Source organism: Perca fluviatilis, chromosome 10 (assembly GCF_010015445.1).
Source record: "Perca fluviatilis chromosome 10, GENO_Pfluv_1.0, whole genome shotgun sequence".
In the NCBI taxonomy this organism is placed as follows: domain Eukaryota; kingdom Metazoa; phylum Chordata; class Actinopteri; order Perciformes; family Percidae; genus Perca; species Perca fluviatilis.
Window position 1 is genome coordinate 33,909,360 of NC_053121.1, and position 25,447 is coordinate 33,934,806.

Sequence of the window (25,447 nt, forward strand, 5' to 3'; positions counted from 1 at the left end):
AAATTTCATCCAAATTGCTGCCCTGTCGCCTTACTCAGGAATTAGCAAGGAAGCCAAAAGCAGTGTTTTTCTTTTATAGCTGTAACGAACGATAATTTCATTTTGGTATTATTGTTTTGGTTACTCCGATTATTTTCCTGACTATCTGATTAGTTGTCTGGTCAATATCAGAAATGTGTGATAAATATTTATTTCCTAGGGCCCTTAAAGAAACATGCCTACTGTATTTTCCGGACTATAAGCTCGTCTGAGATATAAGTCGCATCAGTCAAAAATGCGTCATGAAGAGAAAAAACATATATAAATCGTACCGGACTATAAGTCGCATTTATTTAGAAATGTATTTCACAAAATCCAAAACTACACAATAGCACCCAGAACAACAGGCTGAATACGTTAGGTGTCCGGTATGTTAACGTAACACATTAACAGTTATTAAACTATACAATAGCACACAGAACAACTACCAGGGCGTCGGCGACGTAGCGAGCTAACTGCACCGTTGACAAGCCTCTCCCAGCAGCACGTTGTTCAAGCACCCATGTGTGACTCGTTCCTCCAGCTCTGGCCATCTTGCTTTCAGCCCGCGATTAGCCGATTAGCTTTCTTTGTTTTCTTCATTGCATAAGAGTCACCTTTTCGCCAGTCCCTCGCAAGTTTCTCCCTTGTTTCAAACTTTCTTTCTGCTGCTCGATTACCGTTTTCGGCTGCATATTTTACTACCTGCAGTTTATCTCTTTTCTCTTTCTCAGTTGTCTTTAGGAGCAGCATTCTAGTTGTCACAAGCATAGAGCGCCCTCTTGCGGCTGTAGATGGTAATGTGTTCAGTATGAATTAACATTTAAAAACATGTTAAATTATATATATTTTGATATACAAGTCGCACAAGTCACAGGACCAGCCAAAGTAGGAAAAAAAAGTGCGACTTATAGTCCGAGAAAATACGGTACTTATTGGGATTTATTCACAGTATCCCCAGAGTTAGATAAGTCCATACATACGCTTCTCATCTCTGTGCGTGTCGTATCTCTGTCTGACGCACCCATGCCTAGCTTAGCACAGATCCTGGAGGTATCTGGCTCCATCTATGCTCCTAATAAGTGACAAAATAACGCCAACATTTTCCTATTTACATGTTGTGATTTGTACAACATGTGCTAAGCTAGGCTAGCAGTGGGTGCCAGACAGAGTTACAACACACACTGAGATGAGAAGGGTATTTATGGACTTCTCTAACTCTGGAGGATACGGTGAATAAGACAAAGTCCCATTAAGTTCGCGTGTTCTGCTAAGTGACCAGGAACACATTTGGAAGGATAGGATCAGAGAATTTTGAGTTTTTCTTCTTAAAAATCTCTCAAATTTATTTATTTATTTAATATACAATTAAAGTATATAAGTATATTTTAAAATTATTTTTTATTTTAATTTATAAATGTTTTTCTATTTCATTTTAACATGTAACTGTTCAAAAGCAGACGTTCACGAACTTTAAGATATATTAAGTTAGTTAAACTTAATGTAAGTGAGGCAATCGGTTGCCTAAAAATTTTTAAGTTTTGAATCACATGTTTTGAGTAAACAAACTCAACATATTTGACTAATGTGTACTTAAAACAATGACAAAACAAACTAATAAACATTGAGTTTTATTAACATAAAAATTGTGTGGTTGTGTACTTATTTTTTTAAGTTCTGTGAACTTATTCCTGTGGTTTGAAAACTCAAAACTGTAAGTCATAATAACTGAAAATAATTGAGTTCCCTTAACAGAAAACTAAGTCATATTAACTGCAAATATTTGAGTTGAGCTAAATGAGCACTTTTAATTTAACTGTTATCAAAAGGTACAAGTAGCAATTCAACCAACCTTTTAAGTTCGGAAAATTTTGACTTTTAAGTTAATCAACTTAAAAAAAGTGAGGCAACTGATTGCCTCACTTTTTTTGAGTTCTGGTAACTTATTCGGGTTTACAGTGTAACCCTAACCCACACACACAACATAAGTATACTTTTCCTGACCTAAACTTGGATTTTAGAGGCCGATACCAATATCAATATTTATTTTTTTAAGATAATTTTTGGGGCTTTTCTGCCTTTAATATTGACAGGACAGTTAGGTGAGAAAGGGGAGAGAGAGGGGGAAGACGTGCAGGAAATTGTCACAGGTCAAATTCCAACCCTGGACCTCTGCATCGAGGCATAAACCTCTCAGTATATGTGCGCCTGCTCTACCCACTGATCCAACCCGGCTGCCCAATATTAATATTTGAGACGTGATAGAAAGCTGACATTCTATTTTTTTTTTAAATACGCACACAACATCATCAAACGTTTTGAACAAAAAAACAATAATTAGGATAGTTATCAGGTTAACTTTGAAAAACCTTTCACTTTAAATTTGAACACTTTCAATCAACATCAAAATGATTTTCCAATTATTTATTACTTATTGTTTTGGTTTGGTATCTCTGTACCAACACACAATTTGTCATGTTTATTCAGCTGCTGGTTGCTCCTATACAGTATTTTCGGTTGTGAATTGCATTGTGGAACAATAGTATACATATCAATACCACCTTTAAAAAAAATCTAGCAATTTTACTATGCAGGCTGACATGTCAAGCCGTTGCTTTACCCAGTATGAGGTTACTAACAACTCAGAACACGGTTCTGATACATGTGCATTATGCAGCTGGGACACACAGATTGTCACCCACACACATGCATAAATACTCTTTTACTCTCACTGTCTTTGCATCTCTCTTTTTTTTTTTTTTTTTTTTTTCTCTCTCACACACACACACACACACACACACACACACACACACACACACACACACACACACACACACACACACACACACACACACACACACACATTTCTCCTGTGCAGCTTTGTGCTTTGACAAAGACCAGAACTGTGGACACTAAGTGACAGTAAAACACTTCGTCAGCCAGTTGTAACGTCAGTGACTTTGAAAGGGGGCTGTATTTGTAACCTTCCTGATGAATTGATCAGAATCATGAATTTCTGTCAGATGAATTGATATAATCACTATTCTCAACCCTATTTACCTGTGACCAGTAATCTGGTAGGTCTTTAATTTCTCCTCGTCCTTAATCTGGTTGGAAAAGCTTTGCAATCAGAGACAAACAACACCAGCCAACCAGTTAACCGGTGAAAGAGTCAGCTGGCCTGTTGTCCACGCTCTCTGCAGCGTGGATGGTCTGCGGTCTATAAATAGCTTCAGTAAGAGCGGCTGGCTGTGAGGGTTTTCCATCTGCCTGTCACTAACCCAAACAGCCTTCAAACAGACTGTCAGTGCTGGAACCAACCAGCTGTCTGCTCGGACCGCTGCATGTGGGGCCCAAACGTAAATCATGTTGGACATGCACACACTTGTGTTCGCATGCACGCATGGGAAACACACACGCACCTATGAATAGATGTCTGAAAGCATGCAGACACTTAAATAATGTATGCACACACACACACACACACACACACACTGCAGTGTTGGCTGTAATTCAGAACAGTTTAGAAACATATTATCATGCCCAGAGCGGGAGGCGTCATGTTTAGTTAGGATGACATATCGTGTTTAGCTTAAAGTGCAGAGAATAAATAAACTTTATTAAAAGAGATTGTGTTACTGGGAAGTTGGTGTAATTTACAGACGCACATGGTGTGAACTGGACAACAAGGAAAGTAGAGGAATTAGATATGATGGCATTTAACAAAAAAATACAGCAAAGATAAGAAGAAGTAGTAGCATGGAAAAGCACCCTGTTCTTTCTTTATGAAGATAACTACTGTGATTATAGCTAACACAGTCTAAGACTGTTCATGGCTGTCTTCTCCAGCTGGAGAAATGTCAAGGCTAAAAACATGTCAATAAAATGGTCAAATCCTGCATTGTCTACGACGGTGCTTTGTTTTTTATTATTGTTATTACTGGTTGAATTTAAGTTTTTTTTACAAAAAGGCACCAATCAAAAGGAAACCAAAGGTTACACAATGGAAATATGAGAAGAAAAAATTAAAAATGAAGTATCATGAGTTCAAATGTATTGTTACTTCTCAGAATAAAAAAGTAATCAGACTATCCCAAAACTGTTTCCCCATAATCCAAAGAAAAATATCTTCCAGCTTTTAGCAGTTTAAATGCTAATAACGTATGTTAGATACAACATGACAAAATAAGGAGAGCCCTAACTAGGATCCTGGTTATAACAAAGGACCAAAGAATCTCACATGAAGGAAGATTTATCACTGTAATTGCCCAATGTCCAGCAACATACAGGCTGTGTGTGTGTGTGTGTGTGTGTGTGTGTGTGTGTGTGTGTGTGTGTGTGTGTACACTTGACATGGTACATTGAGAGAAACAAGAGGTGGTTGGTAAGAGTGGTCGTTTGTGTGGTTGTCATTGATGAGTGGTTTAGCACGCTCTGAATCACCCTCAGCTGGTGTTAACTCCCTGTGGAAGACTCTGTGTGTGTGTGTGTGTGTGTGTGTGTGTGTGTGTGTGTGTGTGTGTGTGTGTGTCTTTGAAATACCTCGGAATTTGTCTGCGAGCTATCCTCTCCTGTGGGCTGCAAGAACTTGCTGTCCAGTGTTTCCACCTGTTCATTACACTACTTGCTATGTAATAATATATATTGTAATACTTTCCCTGGCTCCTAAGTGTGACATTCTAACATGTAGCATGTTTGCTTAATCACAAACTTTTCAGTAATTAGATGGCTGTCTGTTTGGCTCTGTGTGTCCACAGTGAATGTGGAGTGAATATTGCCTCACATTTGCATGAATTTGACTGTTTGTTCTCCTAGCCAATGTGTCGGCTACAGATGTTAGCTGTCAGACTGTGCATATGTTTGAGTGGCAGCTCAGTCCCTGATTTCACAACAGTTTTCCTCTGCTCTCTTTTCATTTTCTTTTCTCTGATTCTGCTGCATCGATGTTGATAACCTGTCCATCGTGAGTCCGACAATGTAACAGAGCTAATGCTGAATCGGTGGAGTACTCTTTAAAAAGAGGAGAAGGCTCAGCCTGAAACACTGATAAACACTAATGTGTTCCTGTTTAAGTAAGGACTAATAAGATGAACTAGAAAACACTCAGAGCGCAGACCTCCGCCAAGGCCGTGCCCTATCTCTATATCTAACTTAACAAAAGTGAAAACTAATGTGTGTATCTGCACCGTTATTCAGATCCACTTGAAAATATAATTGGTTCTTCCTTGTCCAACGCTACAACCTTCTACAAGTTTCATTAAAATCAGGCCAGTAGTTGTTCCGTAATCCTACTGACAGACAAACACACTAAAACCTATCTTCCTTGGCAGAGGTAATAAGGAAAAATCTAAAGTACTAACTAACTTTTTTCTTTAATGATTGACTAACCTAAAAACTGTCCAACAGGCTGACTCTCTGCTGGCTGTTTTGCCAACACTGAACAGTTTTGTTGGTTTTTAATGATGTGTTTAGAGTTACGCTTTATTTTTTGTCACAAATACTGTTACCCATGGGACACTTCCATTGAGCAGGTTAATGTCTGTATGTCTCTTTGTGTGTCCATGTACTATGTATGTTCTTTATATTTGCATGTGAATGAATGTGTAGTAGTAGTAGAGTGTGTGTGTGTGTGTGTGTGTTTATTTCCCTGTGGACAGAAAGAAAATGAGGCAGGGAGAAATGAAGATGGAGTGTCATCGTTCTCTCCTCAGGGAGGTGAGACATCACAGTGGTGTCTTTGTCACTCATCAGTGTTCGTAAACACACACACACACACACACACACATACACTGCCTGTACGCATGTATGTGTACACAGAAATAAAACCTCTCTTAATTACTTTCATTCCTACGTACACACAGAAATGACCCGCAAGTCATGTCAACATCCTGGGAACAAAGATCACCCTGGGCTCTCAGGTGCCACAAGATAGAAGGAGACAAAGGGAGAGAGGGTGAGTCCGACTATCAGAGAGACAGGTAAGCAATAGAGGAGGAAAGAAAAAGAAAAGCTGGAAAGGAGGAAAAGAAGATAAATGAATCATTGCGGTGACAGCGGCTCCCAGTTGACCAGTCGTCCTCAGGATGACCTGCGAGCTCTCCCTGTGTTGCAGCCTGGCATTGCTGCAGATTCTCATCTAGCTTCAACGTGCAGAGAAGTCACCCCCTTGTCTGTGCATTATATTCAGGTATTATGTGACATGTATATTCTTTCATTTCATTGTTGCAGTATTTTCTGCTGTAGTTCTGTGTCCAGAAACACCTTCTAAAATCCTGTCTCAGAAGCAGTTAATGTATTATTTAAAAGTTTCTCTCTCGCTCTACTTCTCTTACATTCTTTCTATCTTTGTCTCACTTATACAGACGAGGAGAAAGAGACACACACACACACACACACACACACACACACACACACACACACACACTCGTTCTCAAAATACAGACGTACTACAGTTTGCAAGATGCATTTTGGTAATGCAGACTGTATGAAGAGTTTTGAAAAAGTGGCTTCAGCATGGCCTGATGCTAAGCAATCAAAATAAACTGTAATTGAAGGTCCCATGACATGGTGCTCTTTGGATGCTTTTATATAGACCTTAGTGGTCCCCTAATACTGTATCTGAAGTCTCTTTTATATAGACCTTAGTGGTCCCCTAATACTGTATCTGAAGTCTCTTTTATATAGGCCTTAGTGGTCCCCTAATACTGTATCTGAAGTCTCTTTTATATAGGCCTTAGTGGTCCCCTAATACTGTATCTGAAGTCTCTTTTATATAGACCTTAGTGGTCCTCTAATACTGTATCTGAAGTCTCTTTTATATAGACCTTAGCGGTCCCCTAATACTGTATCTGAAGTCTCTTTTATATAGGCCTTAGCGGTCCCCTAATACTGTATCTGAAGTCTCTTTTATATATAGACCTTAGCGGTCCCCTAATACTGTATCTGAAGTCTCTTTTATATAGGCCTTAGTGGTCCCCTATTACTGTATCTGAAGTCTCTTTTATATATAGACCTTAGCGGTCCCCTAATACTGTATCTGAAGTCTCTTTTATATAGGCCTTAGTGGTCCCTCTATTACTGTATCTGAAGTCTCTTTTATATAGGCCTTAGTGGTCCCCTATTACTGTATCTGAAGTCTCTTTTATATAGACCTTAGTGGTCCTTCTAATAACTGTATCTGAAGTCTCTTTTATATAGACCTTAGTGGTCCCCTAATACTGTATCTGAAGTCTCTTTTATATAGACCTTAGTGGTCCCCTAATACTGTATCTGAAGTCTCTTCCCGAAATTCAGCATTTGTGCAGAATTACAACCACTAGAGCCAGTCCCACAATGAGCTTTCTGTGTCTGTAGCTTTAAATGCTATTGAGAAGGAGAGGGGGGCAAGGTGGAGGGTGGGGGTGTGGCCTTGCCCAACTGCCACTTTGCTCATTTGAAAGCCATGATGTCTCTCTCTCTCGAGTGGGCCAAATTCTCTGGGCGGGCAAAGCAGAGAAAGAGGAGGTAACCTTGCTCCTTATGACCTCATAAGGAGAAGATTCCAGATCGGCCCATCTGAGCTTTCATTTTCTCAAAGGCAGAGCAGGATACCCAGGACTCGGTTTACACCTATCGCCATTTCTAGCCACTGGGGGACCATAGGCAGGCTGGCGGAACTCACATCAATGTTAAAATGTTCATGCCATGGGACCTTTAAGGTAATATTATTTTAAATATAAAGATTTGGTTATTGGTAGTTTTTGTTAATTTGAAGTGTGTGTATGTAATGTGGAAGATAAATGAATATATTTAGGGAAAAGGAAAAATAAAAAAATGCTTTGTCCCACCTGAGTTGTCTGTCCTTGCAGACGGCCACCATGACCAGCAGGTTTCCCAGGATGCTCATCAGCATGACCAGAGACAGGAAGCAGATCAGAGCTATCCGCTTTGGCATGCTGTCGCTATGGAGACACCAAATAACAACACATCAGTTAAAATCGTCAAGAGTGAAACTACAGTCTGTATATCTGATGAAGAGAAGAAAAGTTAATTTAGCTGCAGTGACTTTTTATGTAAATATCAATCTTTCTTTTATCAGCCTATGTATGTATGTATGTATATATATATATATATATATATATATATATATATCTATATCATGAAGTGGAGCTGCATCAGCGGAAAGTTATCCAGTCCCTTGACTTGAACTTTTCTTTATTAAGTTTAGGTATCGGTACATAAACTTTTAATGAGGGCTCCCTCCAGGGAAAGCAGGATTTATAGTACATGTAGTAAAGTTCCTGCTGCTGATCAATTTGTCTCAAGTTGGAAAGCTGATGTAACGCTACACTGTTAACCTACAATGATGAATCTACTATATGTGACATACAGTAGATGATTTGCCATCCCCCTTGTTAGCAAAATGACCAAAATGCATGTCCCTTGTTAACCTGCCACCCCCCTGTCCATTCCCTAGTAGCAGAAAGAGTGTATGGACAGACGGGTTGTTTAGTTGAATATCTTTGTTTAGTCTGCCTGACTTATTGATCCTTTACTTAGAATCAACGGCGCCGACCATGGCTCTGAAGTGTCGGAGGATAAATCCATGGCGCTGTCCGTGGTGCTGAAGTAGCAGACAGCTTTTTAATTGTGACTTCTGTCCTGAGTCCTGCCCTTCTGTCAGTTTTGTCTGGGATCTAACAGTATACTATTCTCTAAACTAATACTAATAACGGTGTTAGTTTTGTGATTACTGCGATAATTGAAGTGCTGCGGTAACTTTGATTGTTAGTCTGTGGACAGCTGTGGTAAGAACACTCAGCGTGATTTCTTTTAGCCTGTTAACCTAGCTTCTGTTGAATTAAATGTTAAGTACCTCCGCGTAGTCTGTGTATATATAACTTTATTCTAGCACGAAGCAGTAGGGGTGAATTGCCATATCTGTTTGCCCATGTTTTGTCTTTAGTTTAGGAAGTTAGGCTTAGTAACTGTATTTTTGTTTGGTTCTTTTTGGCATAACTCCAGCCATGAAAATAGGATGCTTCTGTTTATTTTTTATTAGCTTTGTTTCACTCTGAAGATAAGGTTCAGTTAACTATAACATTATAACATCCATTTACAGTGCAATCTATCTTCTAAATTGCAAGGTCCTCAAACTGAGTCATTTTGTGACTGCTGCGAGTGCTTAATGGCATAAAATTCAACATCTTTGACACTGAACAATCAATAGGCTATAACTTTGGTATTTCATTTCATTCATTCATTTACAATGAGCGGGTCATTTTTCAAGGACTCGTTGACAGCTCTTCACAGTGTGAAGAAAAATGCAAATAAAATAAAAAATAAAGGTATATTTTTTCCCCAGATTCAGGCGGAAAAGGTTCAGAAGGCCAGATGTAGGGTGCTGATTAATTATGCAACACTGGGAACTATGATATATTTTATGGCAGAAAACTACAGACGTTGCATTTTCACTCCTTGGCATGGCTTCAACAAAACGTCTCGCAAAGTAGCCGGCATGAGTTATGAATTAAAGCCCTCAGAGTGAGTTGTGTGGTTTAAGGGCTCTCTGAAAATGACTTGTTTAATCTCAGACTTGTTTGACATTGGTAATGCATTACAGTCATCCTCCTGAGGTTTGTGGTCTCTCGTACATTGAAGGCTTGACGGGGGGGAGGAGAGGAGGTTAGCGCACAGTAACACCATCACCACTGACTTTACACAGGAGTGAGAACAACTCCATTACACAAGTATGATTTCAATTTTCTTTCCCCATCTCTTTGTCCTGCAAGTCTACAGAAAATCACAAGTTTGAGGGCGACTTATTTGTGGGTTTTATGTTCTGTCCACATTATGTGTAATATGCTAATACTCTCCTCTATGATTCACTGCTGGAGTCAGGAACTGTACGCCGTCCCTAGCTGCCAAATTATTTTACTCTCCATCTGAGGTTCAAAGGCAAAGTGATAGTGTGCAAATGAGGCTTGTTCTTTGATCGGTGGTGCCAACACACTAATCAGATCAAATGGGAACGCTGACAGCTTCTCAACAGAAGCATCATTATCAGCCTCCAACACCAAACTAATCTTCTTTCATCTTGAATTTGTCGGCTACAAAGTCTGACCCTTCCCCTAAATAAGACATTGATATGCTTGTTATTGTAGTAGCAACCGCCTTTTGACCAAAAAAAGTCAGCGACACCATTTGACGACATAGGTCATTTATTCCAACCCTCTAATACGACCCACAGGAGCGTTTCATAAACTAGCTCCCCTAACGGTGGCAGGAAATACGACCCACAGAAGCGTTTTACGTCCTCATATCTAAACCACAGAACATAGAGGGAGAACGTAATGGTCGCGGTTTTAAACATGTCAAAAAAAAAACTTAAAGTCTAAAAAAAGATGATGTTTTTGGTTAAAAATCAGCGCATCTGTTACGTTACTTCACTTACGGTTATGCACCTGACGCAGAACTTGACATAGTTTAGTTTGTTCCGTAAAGTTGTGAAAAAACTTGCCATTGTCTTCAAGATCAAGATCAAGATTAACTTTATTACCCAACACGGTGTCATGCAATACACTGGTTAAACATTACTCCAAAAAAAATATTAAATTAAATTAGAAAAAGATAAAAGAGGTCACAAATACAACAATTACATATCTTCATCATCATTCAGGCCTGTTCTACCTTTTACTTGCAGCTATTTAGAAGCTTAATAGACACTGGGATAAATTAGTTTTTGAAACGGTTAAGTCTACAGCGAGGAACTCTAAACCTCCTACCGGAGGGCAGCAGCTCATATTCTGCATGCAGAACGTGAGACGTGTCGCTAACAATTCGATTTGCTTGTTGCAAAGAAGCCTGTTCATAAATACTCTGCATGGATAAGTGCTTTTTAACACCAATGATCTTCCATGCAGTATGAATCAATCGAAACAGTTTAGTTTTCAACTGCACAGGGAGGTTGCCAAACCAAGCTGTAATACCGTATCTAACCAGGCTCTCCAGGACTGCTTGATAAAATATCAACATAATTTTTGTATCTACGCCATGAATTCGCAAACGACGAAAGAAATGCAACCGCTGCTGCAATCTGCAGCAGAGACTGTCGACATGTGTGCTCCAGGTTAGTGACTCGTCAATATAAACACCAAGATATTTGGATGAGTGGGCCTGAGTGATGGTTTGGTTGTGGATGACCACAGGCCTGTGGTCACCGGCTCCCCGAGGGTCAAACACCATCTCTTCAGTCTTGGAAACGTTTAGAACGTTTAGTCTTGTTTGCTCCCGTCTAAATTACTATGGCCACTAGAGGGCGCCGCCACTAAGAACGTGAATATGAGTCGTAATTTGCGCTTGAAGAAATGATCCTTTTAACACATCTGCGGTTATGACAGGCAGCATACAGATTTCCTAATTTAAGTAAGAGCCTCACGTTAATTTGGATATGACAATGCAAAAGCAGCACTTTACTACGCTAAGCTTTTACAACACACTCTTACTGATCATTAGTTGCCTGTCATCTTCACATTCTAAATCTGCTGGCATCTGCTTTCTAATTCTCGGGGAACAATTAAACTCAGCACCCAGCTGTCCGGTGTGAAATCTTTTTTTTTTTTTTTTTTAAGATTTATTACACTCCAAGCTCTTACTTAGAAACAAGATTGTAACCTGGGAGCTAAAGCACAACCACAGTCCTCTATTTAGCGTTGATGCCCAGTTGCACGTTGAGACACTGGAGAAGGAGAACAAAGAGTTTTTCTATCACCCTACCCACCATAATTTCTCTGCCATACAGAGTTCCATCCAACCACATTTAAAGGTAAAGTGTTCATAGCTGTTTTGAAAGGTTGGGGCTGCTGACAAAGAAAGGAGCAACATTGCTTGCAATTGGGGAAAACAGCGCACACTTTCAGGCAGTCTCTCCTCCATTCATGGTGTTGCACCCAGTTGTTCACACAAAAGTGGCCTAAAGAATGACAAAGAGAGCTTGACAGAGAGAAGTGGAAACCCTGAACAACAGGTTGTTCCTGCATGCAGTGGGCATGATATTGTCCATTCAGGAAAGTTACAAAAATCTTAGATGGATCCCACCCAAATCCCATAGGAAAGACGTGATCGTGATTCCAGCGCGTGAACCTGCTGTCCTGACTTTATTCCACCACTGTGGGGCCAGAGCAGAAGAGCCTTGACTGGGATGAGTGCTGGACATGTTTTGATGAGCAAACATCACATCACTGGGATTCCATGATGACATGAATCTTAAAAGGTGAGCTGTTAAGTCAAGTTTATTGACTTGACAGCTCAGTATCACATTAAGACTCTCGAAGGGCCTTTCAGTAATCATACCAGCCCAAACTTTCTAGAAACGCCATGAATAAATGTCACAAAAAGACCTTAGAGAAAGAAAAAACAAGCGTGAAAGTCTTTATCAAGCTCAGTAATTCAGCATTTTTATTCAGCATCCTAAAAAGAGTTAAAAGTTATTTTTATTTATGCAAATAATGCATTACATTATACAGTGCAGGCTCCTGTGTATTTAATATGTGCTTGGATCGGAACGGACAGTGGTGTGTTCTGACTGTGGCAAAATACGTTGACAGGTGAGATGTTGGAGGCATTTTTGTGCTTTCAATCTTCTCTTTTTTATTGCCTTCTTTTTGCACTGCAAAAGTCTGTGTTCTAAATTGCTTTTCCAGATGTTTGAAGAACTCTTTATGCATTGTGTCATTTGCTCCTAAATCCTAATTTAGTGAGACTGTGCAAGACAAATAGAGAGAGATTGCAGCAATGCAGAGCCAGAGGTACAAGTAAAAGACAGAAAGCTTGTAACTTTGTTGACATCCGATACACATGAACTTTGACCCGTAGCTAAGCTGAACTTCTGGTGGGCAATCAGCAAGTAGCGGCTTCAATTGGGGACAGATGAGGGGTGACTGAGGAAATACCTCCCCCAGACAAGAAGCTTTAAAGCTCCAATCCGCCACTGGATAGCTGCCCCATGACGAAAACATTGACTTTATTTCTTCACGGTTTTGAGGGTCTGAGTGATTTTGATGCATGTGCTAAACATGAGGCAAATTCTTTTCTAAATAATTGCGCAAAATGTTTTAAAAGTTATCTCCTCAACTTTGTGAGGAAGTGAAAAAGCATTGCCTACACTGCCTCAGAATATCCTCTGTATCACAGCTATTCTGGAGCGTGGCTTTATATGCTCAACAAGCTGCTGAAGTGCTGCTGATTGGATCTAAAGAGCAGGCTTTTTTTTTCTCCTTTAGCCCTGATGACAGGCAGGCAGAAACCTCGGTGGTCCACACAGACGGCCTGGAATAGTTGATGCTGCAGGAAGAGAGGTCATTGTGTCAGGCAGCATGAGAAGTCCCATCTGACTGCACTAGAGTGATTCTGCATGAAGCATTGTGGCTAATGATGTGAGCTGGTAGATGTTAGATCGCACCCGATACACATGTCGACGTCAACACGGGCACACTTTTCCAGGCGTCAACGATTAGAGCTCCTGCACACTGCCTGCGTGGCATGAGCGTGTCAGCTGCGTGGCGTGTCCATTTTTATTTTGCCTCCCATGTTAACAGGCTAGAGCTTGCACACTGCCTGCGTGACACGCACGTCTCAGGTGTGGCTCGCGCCGAAAATGCGTGCATGCTAGAACTAGAACCAACGCCTATTTTTCAAGCGACACGCAAGTGTGTTGGGAGCGTTTGCAGGGAAAATAGAATACAAAAAGATGTTTATATGTCATTTTGACACGAATACATTTAATAAATGACATTTTGATGTTTAAAGTCTCTAGGTTTTGACAAATGCAGATATAAATGTAATTTAAAAAAATTATTGTAAATAGTTATATTGCACCTGTCAACACAGAACGAAATATTCTGTAGCCTATTTTGCCGTTAATACTGCCGAAGTTGTCTTTGCTGTAATCAAACCAGTATATATTTATGTTTAATATGAAGTATACTACTGCTTGAGTGCAGTAAATGTCCACAACTCTCTCCCCATATGTTGAACAAGGGTGATCCAACCACAGCAGCAGCAGCAGCGCCGCCGCGTCAGACACGTTTCTGGTGCGCAAAGACATAGAAAACGGCACGCAGCTGATGCACAAAATTTTTTTTAGGTTGCCATTTAGCCATTCATTAGCCTGCTGATCTAACTCTGGCTCATTGACAGTAACTGTTACTTTGTTGTTGACTAATGAGCACTGTCCCTGTCAAATAAATGACAAATGACCCTGGAGTAAAGCGGCACTTTCTACTGTAAAAAATCCCCAATAAAGGATTCTAACCCAAACAATACACAACTTCACATGTTCCAGAAGGAATGTGATACAAAATTGGGAAGGAATTAACAACACTGGCAACCAATGTTTCTCTGGCCTTAACATGTAGCTACATGTAGCACGGGAACGTTAAGAGTATAGCAGCAAAATCACCAATAAAGGCTTCTATCTATCCAACAGGAATGTGATCTGAAATTAGGGAAAAATAAATAACAACAGCAACCAAGATTACAGCTTTCACTGACATTGTAGCATGTAGCTACATGTAGCAGTTTATGTAAAATATAAACACTGCAGTAACGTCTGTTACATGCACATTCATGGTCGAATGCTGTTGACATTGATACCAGGTGAGCTGATTGTACACAAGTTATCATTTTCGGCCTCCCAAAACTTAAAGTGAATATGGTGAAAGCATCTGCTATTGCATAAAAATTTAAAGCTGTTAAAAAAAAAAAAAATTTACTTGTTCCACCTTGCCCAATTAGGTTCAACCTCACACTCGACTGTAGCTGCTGTAATCTCCAAAAACAACACAGGCTTCAGTGAAAGCAGCTAGTCTGTAGTATAAAAAAATTAATAATGTTTATTTTTTAATCTTTAGTTTGAATCGTATTTGTTATTTTTTAACCAATTTTATATTATAGCTCGTTCTGTATGCGGCACATTACTAATTTACTTCATGGTTTCCTATTAAATGTTGGTTATAGGAAATTGCTGTGGTGGCGCTCCATTTAAGCAGCCAAAATAAGATGTAAGAACAAACATATAGTTCACATCAAGCACTTTTACCATCAGATAAAATTGAAAATAAAGTATCAATTCAGAAAGGGCTAAAGCTAAATCATGCATAGTGGAGTGCACAGATGACTCTGCTGTGCTACATCCAGTGCTCATGTATGATTTAAGTTCTTCTCTCTTCTGAATTCTCTGACAGTCCTAGAAAGCTCTTGTACATCTAAAGACACAACAGCATCATGAAACTTACTATGTCTGGGTGCAAGGTCCAATAAACAGCAGTCCTATACGAGGGGACAAGACAGCCAACAGGAAGGGATTGGAAGGCTATAATTCTTTGAGCATTGTTAGTAAAGGAATCAGAAAGATGATGACTGAGAAGGTGACAACACTTTGCAGAGAAGCTGCGTAAATGTAAAATCATTGCTTCTTTATCCACACTGATCCATTTCAACAGGAATATCAAGCTCTGATATGCTTTTTTTTTAAATAAGCATGGTCGTTGTTTAGCCTGATATAGGGAAACGGCTGAAGAAACAGCCACTTAACGTTATATTTTCTTTTAAAGTCTTTGTCTTTATATACAGTCTATAGTCGTTAAAGGTGCTGTAGGTAGGATTGCGAAGATCCAGGACTGAAAAATTTGAACATTGACAACTTCTCAGTCCCTCCCCCTTTTCTGCTAAAGCCCAAAACGGTCTCCGAATTAATGCATGTGTATGAGCAGTGATTGACACGCAGAGGTGTATAAAATCCTGCCATGTTTTTGGATCTGCCTCTACATCTAGAACAGGTGTTTTCACTAACGAGCTCATCTACCTGGGAGAGGAGCTGGTTTAGTGATGGTTGGGACAGCTGCTGGACAGGATTTCTACTTTCTGGCACCTGGACTATACACCTCTGTTGACACGCAATTAGACATCCCCCCCGGCCCTGATTGGTGCATCTGAACAGGGAGCTGTGGAGTTTTGCAAATCACACTACAGGCTGTAGGTGGTGCCAGAGGAGCCAGATTTTTTTTTTATTACCTGCTTCATGTAGTTCTACTGGAACATAGGGTCAGTTTCATTAAATATGACAGAAAGTTAATTTTATAAGTCTTACCTACTGCCCATTTAACACTAGGCACGTGTGGAGAAGATTGGCACAGGAGTATCCTTTGAGTCTGAGTTGAAAATGATGGCTGGACTTATGCTGAATTCCACTCCTCCTTCTCCTCACAGTGACTCCCAAACGTAAACTGCTTTGTGTCAGCATGAGCGGAAAGAATCAGGTTCCTCTGTCCTCTCTGCAATGCGTGCGCTGTACATAGAGTGAAAGAGGAGGGGCTGCTCGCAATTTGGCATTTGGTAAATGCGCTGCCACTCAAAACATCTGACCTACCATCATCATCTTGTGATAAACAAGCAGCAAGAAGCATTTTAATTGGGTGGGCCCAGCTACGCAGCCCTCTTCACATTTTATCATGGGTTCTTTGACATATTAAATGGTCTATATCCTTGATGTTCGACTTCTGGGATTGCTCCGGTGTCGCAGGAAATTCCGCCGGATGCATGAACTTTTTGCCGATGTCCATCACCTTCCTCTTTCTTTGTGTTGGTGTTTTAAACTCCGGTTGATTTCTGAGGACTATGGTTAACTGCTCCTCAGATCTTTGCAGGGTAAATCCAGACAGCTAGCTAGACTATCTGTCCAATCTGAGTTTTCTGTTGCACGACTAAAACTACTTTTGAAAGTACAACCAAAACAAGTTCCCATGCCGATTGTGATTGGTTTAAAAAAATGCCAATAAACCAGAACACGTTTTTCTCCCATCCCGAAATGCTGTGTGGACTAGCCAGACCCTCCCCCGCTCTGCAGCGTGTGGATGGTCTGGCAAAGCAAGAATGGTTATTAAATAACTGGTTACCAGCTTACTATAGCTTACTATACGACATTTCTGTAATGGAGTAAGTACAATTGCCGAACGCGATTGACCAGATCTCACCCCCATCCTATCTTGTCCGTTCTTATCCAAGCCAAAAAATAATAATTTTCAAGATAGCTGAAGGCCTCAGTGGGAATCCCTAATTGCAAACAATAGATGTCTGGACACTGGCGTTCCCTCTCAGCAGGCAAAGACAAGCCTGCTATTATGCAGACGGGCACCAGAGGCCATACCAAACTGGTATCAAACGCTACTTCTCGGCGTAATAAACAGGAGGAAATGTGTCGAAACAAATGGCTGGGTCATGACACATTCTCCTGCTGGCTGGAACAACAAGAGAGCGAAAGTGGATGTCTGAAAAGAGAGTATAATTCAGGTTGAAAGCTCTGGAGAAAAACAGAATTGTGATAGCAAGTAGTTCTCTCAGCTTGAAATTTTTGACAAAAAAAAATATATCAAAACGCCCTTGTGGGAATGAGATGAAATGAGCATTCTCACACTTGCATATGCTGAAGAGAATAACTAATATTTCTTTTTCTTTCTACTTCTTTTTGAATTGACGGCGCAGTAATTTAGTCCTCAGTTTTATTACATCCGTATCCATCTAAACCTTCTAATTTTTGGAAATCTGCTCATTTTGCAGCATGGAAACTATTCAACTTAACACCTGTATTTAATCTTTGACTTTAAACTCAAAATTCCGACGAGCTCCAGGATCAATAAATGAAACATCATTTATAGCATTTTTGTTTCAAATCTTGAATTACCCACCTTTGTAGATGTATAAAATTGTCAATCTAGTTTTGACGTGGTGTTTTAGTCACAGTGAAGGTGCCCACCTCTAAACAGTTGGTCTGTGATTTGCTCTTTGCAAGTTATGTTTTTCCAGTCCCAGAAGATTATTTTCTTTCCTGTGACGGGGGCTCTTTAAACTAATGACTGCAGCTGCTGCTGCGGCTGAGGTTTACCTTTGATAGACAGGTTTCTGTTTCTGCAATGAGCTGAAGGGTCAAACTGGAGTTTGGTTCCAATTAGGCTCTGCTATCTTTACCTCCCGTCAGGTTTTACAGGATAAAACGCAAGAGAGAAGCAGCGACAAGGTATGAAACACAATCTGGTATAAAAGTGTTGGCAGTCAAAGAGCTCCAAAGAGCATTTAAGTGTTTGTGACAGTTCCAACGAGTGCAATTCAAACCTGGTCGCTGCTTTCAGAGCTCGTAGCGTGATTAACATTGTGAGCGACAGTTGGTCTGGTGTAAAAGTATAGAACTGGCTTCATGACTTTTTATTTGCCCTGAGGGTGAGTGGCTACAGAAGAAGAACAATTCTGGTTTCGTACAGCCTGACAGTCCAGATCCACCTGACCGTGTGATGCTTCTGTCAACGCCGCACTCCACTCTATTCCTATGGGTTACGTCTAGCGACTGTAACGCGCCTGCAAAGCATTCCGGGAAGGCGGCGCTGCATTTGAATGCTGCGCGTGAAAAAGCTGGCCGATGCCCATCTTTGTGCAAATGAATCCGTTGAAGGCGACGTGACTATCCAAGGTTGCAGGTCCTTTGTTGTACCACAACGGTGCCTGTGAAACTTTGGTTCCGCCTACAAGACAATTCATTTTTTTAACAATCTCTTCCACGACCACCTAGTAGTCCATAAAACAAACGAAACTAGGATTTGGAGAAAGATCATTGACTGTTGGTGTTTCTGGTGAGGATTTGAGATTGCATTGAGTAATTTAAATAAAACAAGATTTATTTGCATTGTTTGTATAGGCTATTCATATTTTCTTATACTGTTAAATGCATTCCTAAAATGGTTGTACATTTGTGAGAAACACTTAACACAAGTTAAAACGAACTGACTGTGAGCTGCAAACTGACATTTGAAATGAAACGCCCACAACCGCCTGAACGAGGGGAGGCATCGCGACACCACGCTTCAGTCGTGTCGCAAAAGTGGATCCGCAGCGTGAGGCCGGTTACGCACTGGCTACGTCGCGTGAGCGTGTCAGCTGCGTGGCGTGTCCGTTTATATTTCGGCTCCCATGTTAACAGGTTAGAGCTTACACACTGCCTGCGTGACGCAGCTCGAGCCGCGCCGAAAATGCGTGCCTGCCAGAAATAGAACCGACGCCTATTTTTCACGCGACACGCATGCGTGTTGGAAGCGTTTCCAGGCAAAATAGAATAGGAAAAGATGTTTAAATGTCATTTAGACAGGAATACATATTAATAAAGGACATGTTGATGTTTGAAAGTCTCTAGGTTTTGATATAAATGCAATTAAAAAAGAAATATTGATTTTCTAATATTGCACCTGTCAATACAGAGCAAAATATTCTGTAGCCTATTTTGCCGACGTTGTCTTTGCTGTAATCAAATCAGTATATATTTATGTTTAACATGGTATTTAATTTTATCAATGGGAAACATACATGTGTCCAGATAAGGCTAGACACGTCAGCCTACGTCAGACACGTTTCTGGTGTGTAAAGACCAAAAACATCCACGCAGCTGACACGCAACAGAAACGCCACGCTCACGCCACGCAGCCAGTGTGTTACCGGCCTGAGTCTTGTTTCCATTGTTGTGGCCATCATTATTTGTAAAAGAACACTGTACTCATCGGGTACGATTGTGAGATCGGGGAAAACGAGGTCAAGAAACATAAACAGTCAGACATGTTGTAAAAAAACAACCACAAGTTAGATACATTTAATTGGAAGAAAAAAAACAAAGACGAAAGACGAAAAAATATGTCTGAAACTCTCCACGGTAAACATTATTCACAGATTAAAGACCGGCTTACCCTTCAACTTTAACCTCCTGTACTTGCCGTAGTTATCTATGCATAGTTTGTTTGTGTGACAGCCCAGTATATAATTATTACAATTCCACTAGGCACAATTTATGTCCAGATACGGTCCAGAAAGTCTTTCACTTAGGAGACCTGTATTGTCAAAGACCTGCAGGAGCATTTTAAATTAACCCTCCTGTTGTCCTCGGGGGTTAAATTGGACCCGTTATCAAAATGTCTATATTTAAAAAAAATCTGGGTTTCTTTTCCAACCAAATTACAGAGCAAATAACATGGATGGTTCCAGGTTCACAAGTACAGTTAATGATGACTACTTTCATTGAATTTTGAGTTGTTTTATTCAATTTTATAGCACTTGAAAAAAAAAGATGAAACGGTTTCTAAACAGTATTCTGACTCAACTTTGACATACACGAGTCTTTGATATCCATCAACATGCATTCCTCTAATATTAGTCAAAATAAGTCATAATTTCTGCTTTTTTCACTAAAAAATTAGGAATAATTTAAAAATCCAAAGAGGTTTACTGACCATGAATTCCGAATACAGTACTGGTGGTAGTGGAAAAAAGTTTCAAAAAGAAAAGCGACAAAAACGTCTTTAAGACTCACTTTCTGTTTTACTTCCAAATAAAGAGGTTTAGATAACTGTGGTAAGTTGTTTGCTTGTTTACAACCAGTTAGATTTTTTTTTTACTGCTTGTATTTCCTACCCCTTAGGATGTCCATGTTCCCACATCGCCGCTAGAGTACTGACAGTATGTTCGTCAAGTTTAGTACTGCCTTCCATCAAACATGTCAAAAGGCCTCGACTTCTACAGATCTAACTCATCAATAATCCGTTACAAAGCAAAAACGATGCAACAAAATCAAAACACAAGGAAGTCAAGCAAAGGTGACGATCTGATTTGACCAGACATTTACCAGCATACGTTAACAGGATATTTCGGTTGTGATGACGGTTTGTACAAGCGAAGAGTTCATCCAATTCTTTACACGGCAAATTAGAGCATATTAAAGCTTACTCTGTGCACCCTTCATTAGGATTGTAAATGTCAAGCTTGTGTAACTCCCTCAACTACCATGTTGCTCATAACTTTACTAAGCTTGCTGTCTTAACCCCCCCTCCCCACGGTTATCTCAGAGCTTTTAACCTTCAGCAGTGATTAAAACAAATTGAATGAAACCCAGCATGGCTTCAGGTTCCTCTGTTCAGCTCCAACCATCAAACTTTGACAACTTCAAAAGACACCCGTGCATCATTTCCACCCCCCAAACAGAGTTGAGGCTGTTTATGAAGGTGCAATGCTGCAATTGGCCCAAATGCTGCAGTTAAAGGAACGATGCTCGCAAAGACAAAAAAAGAGGAAAACGGCACCTGCACCAGAAGTGCAGAATACACAAGAGAAGCAATCAGCATAATCAACAGCGGAAAATTGCAACCTTTCCGTCACTTACACACACACACACACACACACACACACACACACACACACACACACACACACACACACACACACACACACACAGTTTCACATAATCTGTTCAACTGCTCAAACTCCCACAAGCATACACACATTTATTTTTATATCATCAAAACCCATTCACTCCCTCTATTTTGGCTTTTTCTCTTGACGATGTAGCATTACACCTTCCTTAATGACTCTCTCTCTCCCTCTCTCGCTCTCTCTCTCTCTCTCACTCTCTCTCAAACACACACACACACACACACACACACACACACAAAACCATAGCCTCTTTGCTTTTCTACCTCATACATGCACACTGATGTGACCATCAGCATATGATAACACCTCATTTTCCAGACATTTTGTTAAAGCCAGACTGCATTTTTATGTCTTTTCAGTCTAAATCCCAACCTAGTGCTGTAACAGAGAAAACCATCCGAGTGAGATGCAGAAGATTCATCCTGTTCATGAATTTAAATTCTGAAGTCACGTAAAGCAACTTTTCCTTTCACAGAAAATATACAAACTTTTTTTTATAAACAGCAACGACAAAAGAAAATGTTAGACTTGTATTGTGTTTCCATGACATTGATCCAGAGTAGCCACGAACATGTGCCGTTTACTAATGTCATTTTCAGGTTGTTTAGGTATCAAACTTTTAAAAAATGTCAGTCAGCTGCTATTCATCCCCGGCAATACAAATTTCACGCTTTTTTTGTTCTGGGGATACGCATGAATAATTCCCTGGGTCAGGGCGCTGTCAGATTTAACTTTTAACCAACTGACAGATGACTGACAAGAGCTTTCCTTTGCAGAAACATCAACATCCACTCTTCCCTGTATCTCATATAAATGTGCTATTTGGTAAGCTGCCCATGTTTTTGAAGTTTTGAAACTGGACAGGGATAAAAAGCTGTTTGGAAAGACTGAAATCTGTTTCTCATTAAATTAAAGCTGGTTTAAAAACTTTAGTAAATGTTCATGAACTTTAGATTTAAGACAACACAATTTTTCAAAATGACACAGATTGCTCAGGCTTAGCTGCTTCGTCAATGTTTTCCGAACTGCTATGAAACTTTTGTTTGAGTTTATTCATCTATTTATAGTTACTCACTTTTTTCTTTGTTCAACAGTTGTGGGTTAGGGGTAAGGAAGTGTTTGTGGGTCTGTAATTGAGAGCCTTTATGCATGTATGTATGTATGTATGTACGTATGTAAGTTGTATGTGATTTTGTCTGTTGTATTGTTCGTTTTATGTTGGACCCCCTTGAAAACGAGATGGTTCATCTCAAGGGGTTATCCTTCAATAACATTTCTTCAGTTGGCTGGTACATTAGGTGTCTGTTTAACTGACATACTGTAACTAAACTTTTAACAAAGATCCAGTCAGTTCAATCTTTCTTGTAAATCCAAAGCTGTTTGCCTGTTTACAGTTACCAATTTTAGCAGGTTGGTGAAACAATCATGAATGAACACAATCTGAATGCCCAAAAAATGGCAATTCAGTATTATTACCAAAAGGATGACTCCTTTATTATTTATTGTAAAAGATCAGGTTAAAACTGATACAAGCCTGCTTTTTGGAGGCAGCTTCACTGCCATTTTGGGCTGCAAAAGCTTCACATTGTCCGATGAAACAAGTAAAAGCAACTGACAAATGTGATTCTTACAAAAGGCTTACCAAAATGAGGACTTCCTGCCCTGACAGTGTAATGTACTGACGGACCAGGAATAGCTGAGCCCATTTCAGGCCCCCGTGAAACTCACCTGCACTCCCGAGATGGCTGCCTGAACGTAATGCGACGACCCTGTCTTCCTGAATGGGACGGTTAATGATGTGTGACCAATGATGTAGGCAGGGAAGGGCAATACATGTTCACTAACCTTCCTAACACTAAATACACCAGAGATGGTTTAGAATAGAAAACGACCTCAAGAGTCACGTGTGTGTGTGTACTCTGCCTTGTGATGAACGTCACTAAAGGCCAGTTGGAAGAATAAGGATGAACTCCCATGTACTGTTTACTTTTCACTGAAATACATTATGAACATAAACATCGCTGCATCTGGAAATACTTCATTTGATCCAAAGTATGCTGGAGCACACGGATTTGAGGCAAGTGCATGTATGGACCAAATCTCTGAAGTTTTTACCGAAACAAGATTGCTCTTGGTTAAAGCGCGTTAAACATTTTCCTTCACGTTAACTTTGCTGCATTTTTTGAATTTGGCAAAGGTAAAGGCAATGTTCAGCGAATTTCAACAATATCTCTGGTGGCCTACAGTTCATTCCAATGTGCTCTGTGTCTCTGGGGCTCAGCTGCAGCTGCGAAATCTGCCATACTGCTGTACGCCAGTGATGTCACTGATGTACAAAAGAACTACAGAGTGATACTTCAGCTTTGGTAGCTGGGACAAAATGCCATTCTTTCCTGTTCTCTTGTATTGCAAACCAGCAACATTTCCATCAGTGAGAGGATGTTATGGACGAGTAGTTTTTACAGTGTACATTTTACAGTGTTTTGGCTGACTCAGATATTCAATCGTATTCAGCCAGAGAGAGGCCGAGGGAGGCAGCAACTGTCGGTCGCCGAAAACAGCCCGTGTATGTGGTTTAGGCCTACTCTGCATGGTTTTATTGCTCACTTGGAAAGAGGTGGGCTGGAGACCTTCTTTACGATCCCGAAGATAAACAGGAAAACATTACCAAGACCAGCAGGACTTTAGTGTCCTCTAAACACTAAATACAGATAAGGACAAATTAAGAGTAAATACCAACACAGCAACTATCACACAATTGCTCAACTCAAGGCCAATGTATGAACAGATTTCAGCTTAAAAAGTGTTGTTTTGAAGCAGAAAAAGCCAATGACAAGGCAGCGTTTCAACATCTAACATGGTGATGTATTAAATTCTTATCATGTGCTCCAGTGAGGTCTAACAGTCTCTTATTAATTGATCTCTAATTACCCTGGGTACTCCGCTCAACTGTGAACTTGTGAACTTGTAACTGTTTGCTAGAATTACCTCTAATTGACACACTGTTGGCTGTAGCACAAACTTGTGGAGGAAGACATGCTGTGGGTGCTATAAATACTGGATGCTCAAAGAGGTCAGTAAAGTCCACAGACCACTGAATGCCCCCTTAAATACATAAGAAATAATTAGGCTTGGGCTCTCTTCTCTTCAACTCGCGTCCATCCCTCCATCTCGCCGAGTCACAGTTCTGAATTTAGTCAGATCTCAAAGAAACAGGCAACACATTTGCTAAGTCATCATTGACTAATTTCCTGTGATACTCAAACTCAAATGAGTGACACAGCAGCGCGAAGCATCAGACGTCCGTCAGTGTTAGTGTGGAACAAAGAGGCGCTGCGACCATATGATGCTAACTGTCTTCATAACAATTTCCCTGGAGGCACGAGGCGTGATTCTGGCAGCTTCCTACACATATCCTGAAGTAGAAACAACACGCGACTGGCCACTCAATAGGAGTTCAGCTTCATCCAATTTCTGAGGTAGTAAATCCATTTCCTCTCCAATTATCAATAATTTATTGGCCTCATCCTGCTTTGCCCTTAATGCAACAGGGGAAATCTGGAAATGGGCTGCACCTGGGACCGGTCTGACTGAGCTCACACCTCCACCCCCCAGCCACATTAGACAAAGACGTGCTTCAGAGGTGAGGCTAAATTACTAAATGATTGCCGACTCCAAAAGACATGATTGACATCTCTTTAAATAGAAATTATCCTGTCATTACAAAGTCTAAAGTAATGTGTTTTTTCTTTTCCATGAAGTTGAGTAGGGAGCACATTACCATGCTGCTCCATCTCGAACCAATTGGCAGCACGTTATGAATCAGAGCTGTCAGCTTTCAATGTGTGCTCACCGTTGAAGCTTTGCAAAATTGAAAGCAGAAGAAATGCTCCGACTGAAAGAATCCATACAAGTTACATCAAAGAAACACCAAAGCGCTTTTCAACCATGTGCCGAAAACTTAAAATGATCTAGCCATTGCCCAGAGGAGCTGTATGTGAAAACACAAATGTCCAAATCAGTTGGACCGGACATCAAACGGAGTTCACCCTGTTTACAAAGACTGTGTAATCGCCGCTCAACGTGTGAGAGCTGCTCATTGTGCGGAGCACTCACGGCGAGCGATTGGGTGTGTTGATGATGTTTCTATTATGTG

At 40.3% G+C, this 25,447-nt stretch overlaps 1 protein-coding gene across 3 annotated transcripts in view; it reads right to left on the reverse strand.

Annotated features, from left to right (window-relative positions):
• htr4 (5-hydroxytryptamine receptor 4) overlaps positions 1 to 25,447 on the reverse strand; it is a 215,740-nt gene that overhangs the window by 100,726 nt on the left and 89,567 nt on the right. For all 3 annotated transcript variants that reach the window (XM_039813871.1, XM_039813873.1, XM_039813874.1), the window contains exon 3: positions 7,845 to 7,958. In XM_039813871.1, the coding sequence (XP_039669805.1) occupies positions 7,845 to 7,958 (114 nt within the window). The remainder of the gene's footprint in view (positions 1 to 7,844; positions 7,959 to 25,447) is intronic.